Below are 16,329 nucleotides of genomic sequence, written 5' to 3'. Positions count from 1 at the left end.
CTAGTGTTCATGTCTTTTGGTTTAGTTAAGCCATTTCAATTGATATTTCATAGTTTGTCTTTCTATGTTGTGATGCTACATTATGGTTCAGACAAGGGTGAAGGTGTCCTTAGTCAGGAAAACGATGTTCCGTAGTTGTTGTTTGTTGATGTGGTTTCTTGTTTTTTTTATATATAGATTAGATGGTTGGTTTTCCCATTTGAATGGTTTTACACTATTCATTTGAAGAAGCACTTTATGGCTTGCTGTTGGGTATGAGTCAAGGCTCTGTGTTGAATGTGGAATGGAGAGTTGTCTCATTGGGACTTATACAACATCTTCTTATATCTATTTATACAAACAAAGTAAGCAATGGTCGGGTTGTTGTCTCTTTGACACATTTCCCATTTCCATTCTCAATTTTATTTTAAGTTAACCAAACCTTGCAAGCATTAGGATAACTTCTTTAATACAATGTCCTATACTTCTAGTACAATTTGGTATGTTTTATAAAACAACATATTTATGTAATGAAGCTTAATGTTAAATTCAGACACTAAAAAGCAAACCAACTGAGAAATTTGAATTCCATAATATACATGTAGAACCAATCGTTCATTTCTTAAATTTTAGTATGCAGACATAGGAAAAATATAAAAAGAATGCCCAGATTAAGATAACATTTAGTTTTTACCATAGTTATTTACCATCTTGGTTAGCCATTTATTCTCTAAACAGAAACAACCAATTAATCATTTCTGGTTTTTTTTTATACCATATTCCACATGTAAATACTAAAATAATCAAGACAAAATATGAATTAAGATATTTATTCAAACATGACTGGTGACAATGTTTGCAACCACTGAAATGTACATAGTTTTACATAAACCTGGAGAACTTTAGGGTGAAATATTGCATCAATTATTAAGCAGATTTAAATTATACAAAACTAACCATACATTTTTCAAAGAAAAGTACTAATTTGAAAATCCTAACTGTAGATATATTTTTCTGTTTGCTTTATTTCTGCAAGGTTTGTATGATTTACATAAATTGTCAACACATTTTACAAATATAGAGATATAACAAGTTTAATAACAACATAAATTTGATCATCCTAAATATGAAATATGTTCCTAAATTCTGTGGTATTGTAAAAGCTAGCTATATAGACCTGTATGATATTTATTGATTACATTTTTTCATAGTTAACAGAGAAAAGAAGATATTTTTTTTGAACCCTATGCATACAGTACCCATTAATGTTTTTATTTAAATGTTATCTTCTTTTACAGGGGATGAAAATTTGAAAAAGCAGCACAGTAAAATAATTTGTTCTAAAGATTTTCTATGTTCTTTTCTAGTGAACTGACAAAAATAATTGTAATCAATACCATAAGCATGTTTGATTTCTTTTTATTGCTTGAAGTCAAACAGGCAATAGCTTATGAATGAGAGGAAATTGATGTAGAATTCAATAACACTTTAAAGATGGTGGAAAAACTCAAATTTTATTATTTACTAGAACATATAATTGTTTTGCATTTATAAAACTTGTTTGATTTAAATAAACTTATAATGAACTTGAACATTTGCAATGGTAACAATGATGTACATTCTAAATTAACCACGGCTCCTCACAAAACATCTAAATCATGTGTATGTATCCAAAGACTTAACACAAGTTTTATAAGCTTTATTTTTAATCATTAACTCTCTTTACCAACAGAAAATAAAAAGGTCTGGCAGAGAATAATTTGTGTACGAAAATCTGAAAAAAGAATAACTCTCTTTACCAACAGAAAATAAAAAGGTCTGGCAGCGAATAATTTGTGTACGAAAATCTGAAAAAAGAATAACAGTTTGAATGTTGACAATATCTAATGGGTAAAATTTACAATATTGTATTTGTTGTAAGAACTTCTTACAAATGGACTAAAAAACAAAACATGTCAATAAAAATGGAAAAAAGTCTTCCTGCACTATTTTAGTATCTAGCACTTGTACAAGATTTTCAATAAATTCGCTTTTGTCATTTATCGTACCACAAAACAATGTTTATCATTTAGCATTTTTACGTAGCATATTTCTGTGTCCATTCTTTAGCTATTTCATTATACTTGGGTCTGTCTGTCTTATACGTTCTGGCAATATCTGGTACTAAAGGATCGTCTGGGTTTGGGTCATTTAAGAGCGAGCATATGGACAGAAGCACTGAAAAAATAGTCAAAATAATCCTTAACTTCCACTAAACAATTATAATGATAGCATGAAAATAAAGATTACAAAATTTCAACATATATAAATTGTGTAAAATGTGAAACAACTACTGTACATGTACACATATGACTGACTGGACATGCAAAAAACGAAGGGAAACATATATAGACTTATATGAAATTTCACTTCTAAAAATACTATTTCATTACCGAGAAGTACTTTCTTTGTAAAAAAACATATCACACTTTGTGAGGTATTATTATTAGACAAACCACAGACTTGCATAAATTATCACATCATTTTACGTTCTTAACCAAAATTTCCAACGGTTCAATAATATTTTTAGAAGCTAAGTTGTTACTACAAAAATTGGGAGCAAATGAACTGAAGTACATATTTAATGATGACGACAAGCTATAATTCGCATTTCAGAAATGATAAATATATAATAAATATGTACATACAATTCAATTCATTAGGGAGCATCTTTAAATATGTACTTGTACAAAACAATCAATGACTGGTCAAAAGTTTGTTAGTGCATATTAACTTATCAGTCATTGTGCATTTTCATTTACTTCCCAAATAAATTCTTCATATATTTTCAAATCTATTTTATATCATAATATTGTATAAAAAAAACTGTCAGTTAATTATCCATGGAAAGTTTTGAATCACATAGCGAATTTCCTGGTCCACTCTTTTGCAGTATCACTGTATTTTTTACGATCGGTCTTAAACAATCTGGCTATGTCTGGAACTAATGGGTCGTCTGGGTTTGGATCACAAAGTAGAGAACATATAGAGAGAAGAACTGAAAATATATGAAGAATTTAAGTTATCCAGAAAAGATTTCCAGTTGTAACATCAAATAGTTACGGTTTGTTTGTACAACTGCTTTCTGAAGACATATAGGTGCTATACATTTAAATATACTATGGATTAATTTATTATCATGGGTACCAATTTTCCTGGATTGTGGTTTTGCCAAAGTCTGGATACAACTTCATAGAAATTTGTATGTCATTGAACATTTAAATTCCTGGTTCATCTGTACCAATGAAACTTGGAATTCAAAGAATAATAATGAATCCACAGTAGTAAGAACAGTTCCTTCCATTCATCATATCAAAATAAAACATGCAGACAAGTCATAAATGATCTCATTTAAATGAACGGAAGGAAATGTTTTAAATATGAAAACAATACTGCAGCATAACCTCATTAAATCTCTATATATGTGAGAAGGTTTATATCTAAAGGATGTAAAAAGCCTTGTTTTTGGAACATATAGATTTTCAATTCTGCAGATCACAACAACCATGCAAACTTAATTCTAAAATGATGCAAAAATGAACGCTATTAGAACATGAAAAAAGAAAAGTTTTGCAGCCCTGGGCATTCTGAAAAATATTTCATTGAAAGCTATGGTTTCAGATTACTCGGAATATAGACAGCAAAACTGGACAAGGTGATGAAATTGGAAATTATTTTATGTAACTACAGCTGCATACATTTGCATGAAAAATCCTGAAATCAAAGAAACCAGATTTGTCAACATAAAACATTGAAAAAATTTATTTTTTTTGGGCTTGGATAAAAACAAAAGTTAAGTCTGGAACGAAATGCAACTAAAAATTAATACACCTTATCACTATTTGTCCGCTATTACTGTACATCACAAATGTTTCCAAAAAATTTTGATGTCATACAATGTATTAGCAAGTATCTGACACCACAATGGAAAAGTGGGTGTTGTATGACATCCAAAAAGTTGAATCGGGACTGATTTCCAAATAGCAATAAGGTGTATTGAAATGAGGATGCATGATGGTCCATGAATAAAAAGTTGAATCATGCCTCATCAAGGAAAATTTTTTGTATTTTAATTTTTCCTTGTATAAAAAAATTGTACAATTCAGCACAAAAATTACTCAGTTTCGGTAAATAGACATTCAAATATATTTGTCCAATATTTTAACATGTTCAGTACACCATCAAATGTGTGCAGTTTGTAGAATCATTGAGCATATTTCCTTGTCCATTCTTTAGCTGTATCTGCATACTTCGATTTATCAGTTTTATAAATTCTAGCTATATCTGGTACAAGTGGGTCATCTGGGTTGGGATCTGTTAGTAATGAACAGATAGACAGAAGGACTGAAACACACAAGAAAAAGTAATAATTCTGTTCTGATGTCAACTTAATTTTTATATCACTTCCTACATAAGTACTTTTTTCGGTGTGAAAAAGCTTTAAAAAAGGGGGGGGGGGCAAATTTAACCTAGGATATCTAGATATCAAAGTCTTGTAAAATTAAAATATTAGGGATTCATTTAAATCAAAATGCAGACTGGATGATGCAATGTGAATAGGAAAATCTCAGAGTATCCTGAACTCCTGAATAAATCTTACATTAACAGTAACAAGTAATCTAATTTTTGGCCAAATTAATAATTCAAGATATATTTCATTAATCACATTGAGAGTGACATTACAGACAATACTGAACTTCAATACACATAGTGACAACCACAAACCTATAAATTTCACTTGTTTTCATTTGCTTCTAAAGTCATGAAAGTGGATATTTCAAAGTCGTACTGAAGCAAATTGCATAATTTTGCAGTTATATTTGTTATTGTAAGCAAAACACTGTATTGTAGTCTATATATTAGATTTTATAAACTTTAAGCAAGCCTATATATATTAGCACATATCAAATTTAAGCCAGCTTGTATTAAAAAATAAAATACATTAAATTGTGCCGTCTTTCTGGCTACAATAGGTTTTCTCACACCTTTTTCTTTGATCTTGTTACCTTAAGTTCACACCTCACAGAGTGACAGACGCTTTCATGTTTAACAAAATCATCAAATGAATCTATAAATAATGATATGAATGAGCGCTTGCTAGACTGGATTTTTCTGTTGGGTACCCAGGTAACAGACAGGAGTATAATCCCAATCATTTTATTACCACTTTGTTAAAATTCCAGGAATATCAGACAACAAGATGACACCTCCATACCTGTCTCATATGATTGAACATGATTTTTATGATCCTACAAAATAATAACAAGAACACAACCTACCAGGAATCCGTTCATTCTTATACAATTTTTGCATTCTGTAATTTTAAACAAATTTAATACGCAAAACAAAATGAATTTGTTAACTTTGCATAAGAAAAAGTTGTAAGGATTACAGGTAATACAAAACATACTAAAGCTGGTCTGAGGTGCATAGGAATCAATCAGTTGATATGTTTTAAATTACAATCAATGTGTATTAAATGTGCAATTATAATTCTTATCCAGATATCTATAAAGTCACAAGTGTTGTTTGTCAGTGTTTGCAGTAGAGTAAAATTTGCACAAGGACATACAATACAGTAGATGTGCCAGAAAAATAATCAGTTTTTCAATTAAAATGTTGCGATAAATGGACATCATTAATTAACAAAAAGTATATTGACATCTTAAAACTGGTTGTTTATTTTTCTTTGCATATTTGGAGAGCTTCAAACAGAGTGCATTTAATATTGAATATTTGTCGAAATTTCAAGGAAAATGTTGTTATGAGATATCTTCTGTATCATATACCCTTAACAGTAACTCAAATATTAAAGAAATACATATTTAATCTTATCACTTCACTGTTCAAATATTCACATCTTATAGGATATACAAACACAAAACAACAGTAAAATTTAGGTAAAACAAACAAAAAATATAAAATGTTCGTAGTTCAACTGAAACATGCTGTGGGGATAAAGAAGAACATATCTTCCATGCTTAAGCCATAAGGTGTATGTTCAAATATTTTTGTAGTTTTTTTTGTTGTCTTTGTAAGAATGATGGTTGAACCTGGACTCATGATCATGTTTCTTGTAGAATACTTGTTGTTAATGGAAAATCTTTTTAAAGCCTCAGTAAAAAACTAAAATTAACTCACATCTTTGCTTTACTTGTGCACATGACAATTAAAAGATAGATACATGTACATGGTATAGAAACTTGAAGATGATTCATTAACTTCAAGATCATGCCTTTTGTTTCTTTATGTTTAACTTTGTTTTCATACTGTCATAAAGGACACAATTCTTTCAGAGTTCAGCTTTACATATGCTTAGTAAGGATCATGTGAGCTCAGTCAGCATAAACCAAATGCATTGCCAAAATGATATTATTTTCCTGTAAGTCAATTCCGACAAAAATACACTTCCAGTGTTAATATCTTTTGGGAAATTGTATTGTATAACATGCCTTACCCATGGTACATACATTTAAATGCCACAGGTGTGTTCAATTTTACTGTGCTAAAATGAATGTTCAATGGAGTAGCTGGTCTTCTGAAAGGGCTTTTCCATTAAAATGAATGTGGACATGTCAAAGGAGACGTCAAAATCTCCAACAACCAACATACTTTAAGTCATTTAGTAAATGAACAAACAATCTTAATTGCCCCATACACCCATGTCCAAAAGATAAATCTTCTTCTAACCTGTCCCTATTGATTTAAATGGAATAGTCCTAACGATGAGAAAGATACATTACCTTTAGATATGGTTAAAGCGGGAGACCATTGTGAACGTAATATATCAAGACATATGCTACCATTACTGTTTATATTTGGGTGATATATCTTAGTTGTGAATGAAACCTGAAATGGACAATATATACAAAACAATTTAAAATACAAGTATCAAAAGATTTCCCAAATGAACAACAAATAAATGTACTGCTAACATTAATTTTGATATTTGCTGTGATTTTGAGACTGCTTTTAGTTTATATATGTGAATAATATAATTGTTTAAGCAGCAATTCCAAAGGGCCAAGACTCTCAAAAGACAGCAAATTCTTCCAATAATCAGTCTCAATGTCTCCAATAGCTTTTTTTTATTTATGGAATGTCACAGATGTAATAATCTTGTGATCAAACTTTGCCCTGAAGGCTCTGCACAAATTTCTTTTCTACTGAATGAGAAGCCACTGAAAAAAGTAATACACAAAAACTGTCAAAGAGAAAAGGAAAACACAGATAATTTCTGAATAGCTTTAATCAAATATATAAGTAAACCTAGAATGAAGCTTCTTAAAATGTTTATTACATACAAAAGAATATGAATAAGAAGTTCAAAATTTTAGATAAAAACTGGCCAGTGGGTTTTCAATTTGGTGAGTTCCAAGAAACAGCAGTGGTCTCGCTAGCCCAAAATGGAAGGGCGCCGCGCCCTGGGTGCCATCAGCCGCGCCCTGGGTGCCTTCATCCGCGCCCTTCTGCCCCGACGTCTTTTTCCAAAATTATCTTGTGCCGTTTTGGTAAAATTTTGTTTCATCATTTCTGATCTCCAAGTTAATTACATATATGACACCTGTGTGATTGCCCCCAGGTTAATCATGTCATTAGGCCACACCAATTTGATTCCTTGTTCGACGGACCCGCCCGCACCTATTTTTTTCAAAACAGAATTTTTTTATTTTTTTTATATTCCCGCTTCCCGCATCCGGAAATGTAATCATGTCCATTTCCCGCACCATTTTTTTTTTTGTAAATATTATAAAAAGATATCAACATTTGTTTTTATAGGGAAAACGGTACTATTTATTCTGCCATAGGCGACAATGTTAACATTTTCTAAATTTACCACTTTTTAAGATAAAAACCTGGATAAAACAGTTATATGTTGTGTTAGTACTTTATTATTCTGTTTTAAAAATTAAAGCCAAATAGTATCATGACCAACTTCCAACGGAGTTTGTTTATGTTATCCATGCCCACCGTCATTTTGCACCAAATTTATAAAATTTTGCAAGTCTTTTCGAATAATTCTCTAGAAAATATTTCAATAGGTTTTAAAATTTATATTGTAAATATACACACTGCAGTTATTCATAGATAAATAAAAAATATATTGTACCCTTACATCCAATCACAGCGCTCCTAATTTGACTTCCTTCACCTGCCTTGGGTACACAAAAGGCCAACCTAATGCTGGGAAAATTAAATACTACCGTTTTCCCTAAAATCACAGTCTAACCTGTATATATAACGATTTTAAACATAAAAGCACCCCACCACACTGTGTAAATATCTGTGAGAATATTTTTTTCAGCATGAAACCTAATTATCAAATAGGGAGTGCTCCGAAATAGATTTATAACAGCGGGAATCCTGTAAAGAACAAAAAATTGGTTTTTTCCCCCTTACTTATATTCCCTATCAAAAAATCTTCGTTGTTAGAATAAAGTACAGAGAACTTCTGAAGGATTTGCCTTCAACTGCAATTATATTGTATGCTGGCGAAACAAAACTATTCATAGCCGCTGCATGTTTATGCATCTGTCCTGATTGATTCAGGGGCCTGTCGTTCGGCAGTTATCGTTTGTTGATGTTGTTCATTGGTATTTTCCCGTTTGGATATATAAATTAGATCGTTTGTTTTCCTGTTCGAATTGTGTACGCTAATAATTTTGGGGTCCTTTATAGCTTGCTGTTTGGTCTGTATCAAAGCCCTGTGTAAAAGGCTGTACTTTGACCTGTGTTTGTTATTATCAGGTTGAGAACAACCCTCCCTCAGAAAAGGGGTCATTATACTGATGTAGAAAAGAAAATAGAAATACCAAGGATTTGTACTTTAGTTCTTCTATACAAAACCTTTGAAAACTTACTCAAAAAGAGGAGAGTAACATCATATTTTAAACAACTTTTTTCTAAAAGAGGGGTCCACTTATTTTGAATAATATTAAACTGTTAAAGTAAATGTGTTAATTTAACATGGTTAAAGTCCAGAAATATTACAAAATTCCTCGAGCAAAATTCTTGGACATGTTTTGACCATTTAATACTAGATAGATACATGTATATACAATGATATAGTTCTTTGAGAAAATATGAGCCCTTTTGTACAAACAAATATATTTTAACTATATTGATCCCTCATAAAACATGTAAAAGGGATATTTATAACTTAAAGGGGTTTGTCCCCAAACTGATTATGTCTTGGATGGAGAAAATTATTGTCTCGTTGTCAGTCACACATACATCAATTGTACATAGACCAGATTTAATTATATCTTGGTGAACAGGGAAAAAATACATCAGATATTAAAGAAATGTCAAAGTACAAGTGATAAACATTGATAAATCAAGTTTTAATATTGTCAAAACCTACTATTTTATGTTTACAAAAAAAAATTATAATCGCTCGCCTTTACTTTTCAAGCTTCGCCTCAAAAATTTGCAAATTAAATATTTTTTTATTAAAATTTTCAAATCGCTCGCTCGCCCCAAATTTTGGAGTCCAAAAATCCGTAGAACAAGAAATTAAATTGGTGTGGCCTTACACTCAATTACAATGATAAAGACTTCAAAGGTGTTAATAACTAGGTAATTTAATTAGGACAATGTATCTTTTTGTCATACTTTTGATGAATGTGTCAGCGAGTGTGTTTAGCTTGGGTCGGTATTTTTCGATCTCCAAGTCACAATGGAAGAGCGTATATAAGTGAAGACTTTCATGACTTTAGAATTGAATTTTTAAAAGTCATCAAAATAAAACTATGCCTTTACAGAAATGCCTTCCATCTCAACTTGTTAGCGACAAGCACAGTTTTTAATTAACCCAAACGTGGTGGAAATTGATTTTGGAGTTACTTCCCCTGTTTTAGCTTATTACAAATTTGTGCTCTTAAAATATTATCTAGTATCAAAAAAAGGAATAAATCACCAATTGAATATATAATAACATAATAATGTTACCTTAAAGATATTAACTGTCTTTGAACATATTAAAAAATATATATTGCAATTTCTACTTGATAATTATACTTTTAGCAATCCATGTTCTAAACATTGCTAAATTAGTAATGCTCTCAGTTTCAGGTCAGACCGGGTAAGGGCTGTATAGCCAGTCAAAGTCGTTAAAAACTTCCATATATTTCAAATCATATGATGCATTAAAAGCTAAAATTCCTATATATAAAAAAAAAAACAACCTCATATTCTTTAATAATGGGTAGAGTGAAGTTAAACTGTAAAAACATAATATGTTGATGAAGATGTACCATATCATTCATAACTACACAAACAATGAAATAAAGACTATAGTTGAAAAGCATCTTTATTTCAAAAAAGCCAACATATACAGTAAAAAAAAAAAAAAAAAAAGAGATTCGTTAACTCGTGATACACACAGAAACGTAGACAAAAAAATGAGCAGTGCCTTTTCTTATCATAAAAAGTGCCCTGCCCTCCACTGGCACCCTGCCCCTTTTGATTTCTAGCTAGAGCACTGAAACAGGTGTCATAATTTGTTGGTACAGAAAATCTCCATATAAAAGAGATGTGCCAACTGTATATCAAATAAATATGTAAAAATTTCAAAATCAATGGACCATCAATGGGGAATGTGTCCATGGGACAAAGATGATGCCCCAGCTTGTATATATATATATAATGTTTTAGGTAATTGGATAAAACTCAAAAACTGTAAAGTGACGCTTGTACTTGATCTGAGTTTTATGATAATAAGAATTGTGTATATGTTTCTTACCATTTAGTTGAGGAAAACTTAAGTTAGAGAACCTAAACGATTCAGCAAATTTCCATTTATAAAGAGGTACAACTCTAGAACAGTAAAAGTGAAACCACCAAATATCAAATTGGAAATTATGTGTTTTGTGGTAGTGAGCGTGGTGTATAAGTTTCATAACAATTGGTTAAGTCAAACTAAAGTTATAAACTAAAAATCTACTTTGGGACATACAGACGGAATAGGGTAAAACTTAGTGCCCCCTCCGCAACAGCAAGGGAATACTGATGACAGAAACAGTATATTTAGTCCTTCAGACAAGACTTAAACATTTCATTATTGTGATTGTTGAAAACAAGAATGTGTCCATAATACATGGATGCCCCAATAGCACTATGTGTTTAGTGGACCGTGAAACAACTATAATTTGGCATTAAAATTAGGAAGATCATTTCATAGAGAAAATGTGTACTAAGTTTCAAGCTGATTGGACTTCAGCTTCATTAAAAACTACCTTGACCAAAAATAGGGGAAAAAACAAGTGGTCTGTTCTTACCTTTGGAGGCTTGAATGGGTAGTCTGTGGGGAAGTGTATTGTAAGGAAAAATACTCCTCCTTGATACGGACTGTCAGGCTGAAAAATACAAAATTAAAACATGTATCATCAATTCATTAAAGTTATTTTTAAATATAAACCTCAATTGAACAATATATTTGTCAGTTTCTTAAAAAGCATGATTGTAGCTATATATAATAGAATCAAATTCATAACAGTGTAGACAAGACCATTTGTTGGTCCATTGGGCAAAATAAAAGATGTGTACTGTTTCCTGCCTGCCAAAAAAAGGTCAATAGATAAGGATTTTTTTATGTTTTTTTTTTCCATCAATCTTATATCATGAAGTTTTTAAAGCTGTTGTCTGATTATTTTTGAGTTTGAACTTTTAACCGATGTTTGCAGATGCAGTGACACTTGTTCATACCCAGCTATGTATAGATAGGATATCTAGATCCAGATGATTTTTGAATGTGCAAAAGAAAATGCTTTATCATCACACCTTTTCTTTTCTTTTTTTTCTTTTTTTTGTGGGGAGGGGGAGGGAGAGAGATATGTGTTGGAGCCTACAATTCAAGTCACTACCATATAATTTAAGCAATTTTCTTTAAACAAAAGTACATGTAAGTGTAAGTAAGTAATTGATATCAAAAAGATACTTACTGGACCCATTATTGTGGCTTGCCAATGAAATACTGAAAATAAATTAATCAAAATCATTATGAAACATAGATTAGAATAAAAGCATAATTCAATGTCAATAATTATTAATTACCTTTGCAAACATTAAAGACTAAGATACATTCTTTTCTGTTTAGATTTTTCTTTTTAACAAATTTCAATATAAATGTACATGATAACAAGCCTTTAGCCTTAATAGACATGTCACAAAGAAATTATACCATTTAAGTTTTTTCCTGATCAACATATTATTCAAAAGAATTCAGCCAGAACTATTGGAAAAAAATCCACAATGATGTTCATATGATGAGCAGCAATACATGCTCTAAGATGTTCCTTTGTTATGATTGAATTTTATACCATACTCCTACTTTTCCCCATGTTAAAATTATTTTTTCATGAATGGCTGAATGTTTGTATTTAGACGTCTCATTCATAAAGAACATAACCATGTACATCTTACTTCCCTTGGGTAAGTTTTTATGTTTTCATTTTATCAAATCGACACACAAATGTTCCTCTGATAGAAGTTTTAAAGTTAGATAAATACATTATATATTTAGACCACAAATTGTATCAACATCAAATGATCTACATTTACTGTAAAGTCTATCAACATGAAAACCTTTAACTACAAAAACATATAAAATTGTGCCTTCCAGTCATTTTATGCAGATCATATATATATATGACTAAACTTGTACATTAGTTTGATACAATAAATTTGATCCTTTGAATGGCTCTTGGTGACATGTACATGTAGCTATATACTTACAATCATCCCCTACTGGACCTGCTGAGCATTGTGCTGGTGGGTCTCTGCCTAAATCTTGTAATTCCTGAAAAAGAAATAATAATGTCAGGGGAGCTAGAAATATCAAGAATTATACTATATTTTTCTTATCCTGGCTTTTGGGTTTACAAAATGTATATGACTAAGTAATTCATGAAGAAAGTCCAGGGATGGGGTAATCATAATCTGTAATCGTAATCGATTGTAATTGATTACATTTTTTCAAGTAATCGACAGTAATATGTAATCGAAGACATTTTCGATTACATGTTATCGTAATTTAATCGATTACAGCAAAAATTTGGATGTAATCATCGATTACTTTTCAATTACATTTCGATTACTTTAGTAAAATAGTTTAATGAAAAATAACCTATTTCAGAGGAAAATATGTATGTTATCACTTTGTGTTTCAAGAAACAAGTCTTATGGTGGTGCATTTCTTTCTTTGCTACAGCTATTAGAAAGTACGCCAATTTAAATGATTTTCCCATACTTTTTATCCATTTTTTGGCTGATGTCATGACAAAAATCACATTTCACAATTAAAACTTTTTTCATACTTTCACTAAAGATGCAGTGGACCATTCTGAATAAATTTAACCTGGTAGGGCCTAATAGGTGCAGATCATCAATAAGAAAAGCCCTAGTGGTCATAAGTGAATCAATGTTAATAAAAGAACTATGATCTTTTACAATGACTATGTTTTCTATGCAATATATAGAAACAAGGAATGTGGACAAACATTTCCGTAGGTTTTTAGCCTCCAAGTACTGACATTTCCCAATTTTGATTGCAAGTACTGAACTCGCACTGGCGTTGGCCATTGTGCTCTAAAGGTGATAATGGTCCTCCACACCTGAGAGCGTATTAAATACAATAAAATGCAAATCAAACGACGGAATACGCAGAAATTCCAGATTTAAAAACAAAAAATTGCCAGTGTCATAAAAAAGTTATGGTCAGGGGGCACAAACTAGGGTCAGTCTGGCTACTGGAAATGCAGTTACTTGATCTGGTAACTGCTAAGACTGACATTAAATATTAGCAAAGACATTAACTTTAATATCAACTAATTGTAAGGCAACATTGATTGGTATACATTAAAACCTAAATGGTGTTAGTGCACTACAAAGCATTGCCTATGTTGCATGCTCTTGGTGTAGACTTATATAAAATAGATGTGGTATGATTGCCAATGAGACAACTGTCCCCAAGAGACCAAAATGACACAGACATTAACAACTATAGGTCACCGCACAGCCTTAAACAATGAGCAAAGCTCATACCGCATAGTCAGCTATAAAAGGCCCCGATATGAAAAGGTAAAGCAATTCAAACAAGAAAACTAACGGCCTTATTTATATAAAAAAAAAATGAATGAAAAACAAATATGTAAAACATAAACAAACGACAACCACAGAATTACAGGCTCCTGACTTGGGACAGACACATACATGAATAATGTGGCAGGTTAAACATGTTAGAGGGATCAATTTTACACAAATCATCATGTACATCCTGACCAAATATTCTAATTTAACTCTGGATACTGTATTTTGATTATAAAAAGTGTTTATGAAGGAATGAGCCTCCTCATATGTTTTTTGATTATGTGATTACTTTGCCTTTTTATAGCGATTACTTGTATTTTATTACCAGACCAAATATTTCATTATTATTTGATATTCTAGGACTGTTTATTGATTATTTGATAATCTTGTTCAAAAAAATCATTAATGATTATGCGGTTATATTGGCAACAAAAATGTAATTATGTGATAACTTGTCACCCCCATGAGGTGCCTCTGGAATGTGTGCATGAGGACCACCAACATAACAAAAGGGAAACAACTCTTGCTAAAATTGTGTCAACACTTATAGATGTATTAATTATACAGAAAACATCTACATGCAGTAATGAATATGTAAAAACAAACCAACAAGTTGTGACATCAAGGCACCATCATTTTAATATAGTGCTGCTACATGTGTATATAATCATACTTTATTAAACTTAAGCTATGTTTTATACAGTGTACATTTTGTAATGATTGTTATGCTAGACCCTCTAATTGTGAGTTAATATCATGTTTCTGTATTTATGCTACCAAATATGGGAGAATATTTATAAACAAATGATTGAAACCTGTTGATGATCCACTTCCTTACTTTCAGATTACATTGTACATGTCTCCTGGAAATTATATCAAAATTTCAGTAAATACTTCTTCCTAAAGGTCAGGAATACCAATAGCCAGAAAAATGTGTAAGTTAAATATACGGAATCCTAACTACATAAATTTGGTCCAATAATCCTTACTTCAAAACCTTGCAGGACCTTCCAAATTACCGGTTATGTCCCCCTGGTTTATCTGGTGCTCACTATTAATAACTGTAATATTTTGACTGCGCAGACCTTTTTGTACAAACCTTAACACAAATACATTTAGATGTATACTTATTTAATCCTTTGAATAAAAACAAAATATGTTACATTTGATTAACAATAAGAAGGAAAAACTTGCCTTGCTCGTGAACTTGAATAAATGGCGGAAACCAGACAATATTCGAAGAAAATACTTCTATTATTTGTTCAAATTTTGTTTCAGTTCCTAAAGAACTACATTTAGTTTATTTATTATTGTGTATACGTACCTTATTTATTCGTTTTAAAGCCATTTTGTGTGTTAATATGTGTATGATTAATGTTTGAGTGAGGAGCAAGTGATCTTCCTTTCCTTACAAATCCGGAACTAACGAAAAGACATGCGCAGTCCACTTCGTTAGTAACAATTCTATGGAACACATGAAATAACATAATTTCAAAAAACTCCCCAAAGAGGCACCAGAAAAGGCATGTCAGATGTTAACCTAAACGACGATCACAGTAAAACCAATTATACTTAACACATTTTTTTTAGTTTCAATTGATTTCATTGTGACTGGAAAAATATGTTAGGCTTCAAATGATATATTTTAAAACTGAATGGTTTGCTGCTAGAGTCTAACTTGAATGGAAAGATATTTTTTTTATAGAATTTTGTGTTAAAATAAAATATCATTAGTACGTTCATTTTCTGTTTATTCGCTGTTTAAGAAATGCTGGATAAATCGAAACACTGATGTTTTCTTTTTCTACTCCATAGCTGGGAGTATAATACACCTTATCGCTATTCCCGGCTGACCCGTCCGCTTGAACTTTTGACGTCAACAACAATCACTTTTCCATTGTGGCGTCAGACATTTTGTTTTATGACGTCAACATTTTACGGGAACCTGTGTGATTTCCAGCAATGGCGGACAAATAGCGATAAGGTGTATAGCCCCAGTTCATAGTACAGATTGTCTTAACTTTATAGCCACATTTATAATTGTCACATCTTATCTGAATTTTCGGCTTTTCAGTAAAGCTTTGATGGTTCTTTGTCTGCGTCTATTTGATACTGTTTTAATTCAAGCGCAACTAATGAGATATAGTCAGAAAAAAAAACAACACGTGCGTCTGTTTTTTTTTTTATAATAAAAACTTATCCAGAAAGACTGATAGCTCGGAA

At 31.2% G+C, this 16,329-nt stretch overlaps 1 protein-coding gene across 6 annotated transcripts; it reads right to left on the bottom strand.

Annotated features, from left to right (window-relative positions):
- Window positions 1-793: 793 nt before the first annotated feature.
- LOC139489669 (ubiquitin-conjugating enzyme E2-17 kDa) lies at window positions 794-15,572 on the bottom strand. Of its 6 annotated transcripts, none has more exons than XR_011656215.1 (7): window positions 15,431-15,572; window positions 12,754-12,817; window positions 11,961-11,992; window positions 11,298-11,375; window positions 6,762-6,867; window positions 1,821-3,016; window positions 794-1,753 (listed from the first exon to the last, which is right to left on the bottom strand). XR_011656215.1 is itself a non-coding variant. In XM_071276321.1 (6 exons), exons 1-6 carry the CDS (start codon window positions 15,452-15,454, stop codon window positions 2,057-2,059), a joined length of 444 nt encoding a protein of 147 aa, XP_071132422.1. In that variant the 5' UTR covers window positions 15,455-15,572; the 3' UTR covers window positions 794-2,056. The 6 variants fall into 6 exon arrangements, 3 of the variants coding, with proteins under 3 accessions (XP_071132422.1, XP_071132424.1, XP_071132423.1); XR_011656214.1 differs by having other exon boundaries at window positions 1,821-2,196; XR_011656216.1 differs by having other exon boundaries at window positions 1,821-4,362; window positions 15,431-15,566.
- Window positions 15,573-16,329: the final 757 nt, after the last annotated feature.

This window comes from Mytilus edulis, chromosome 9 (assembly GCF_963676685.1).
Source record: "Mytilus edulis chromosome 9, xbMytEdul2.2, whole genome shotgun sequence".
NCBI classification, from domain to species: Eukaryota; Metazoa; Mollusca; class Bivalvia; order Mytilida; family Mytilidae; genus Mytilus; species Mytilus edulis.
The sequence above is the reverse complement of the archived record's forward strand: the minus strand, read 5'-3'. Positions and strand labels throughout refer to the sequence as shown.

Bases quoted from the DNA above. Each gene is read 5' to 3' on its own strand.
- LOC139489669 (XM_071276321.1), bottom strand. From the start codon at position 15,454: ATGGCTTTAAAACGAATAAATAAG. The intron at 11,993-12,753 runs GTAAGTATATAG...ATTTATTTTCAG, and splicing joins AGGTCCAGTAGGGGATGATT to TATTTCATTGGCAAGCCACA. The intron at 6,868-11,297 runs GTAAGAACAGAC...TGTCCATTTCAG, and splicing joins ACCCATTCAAGCCTCCAAAG to GTTTCATTCACAACTAAGAT.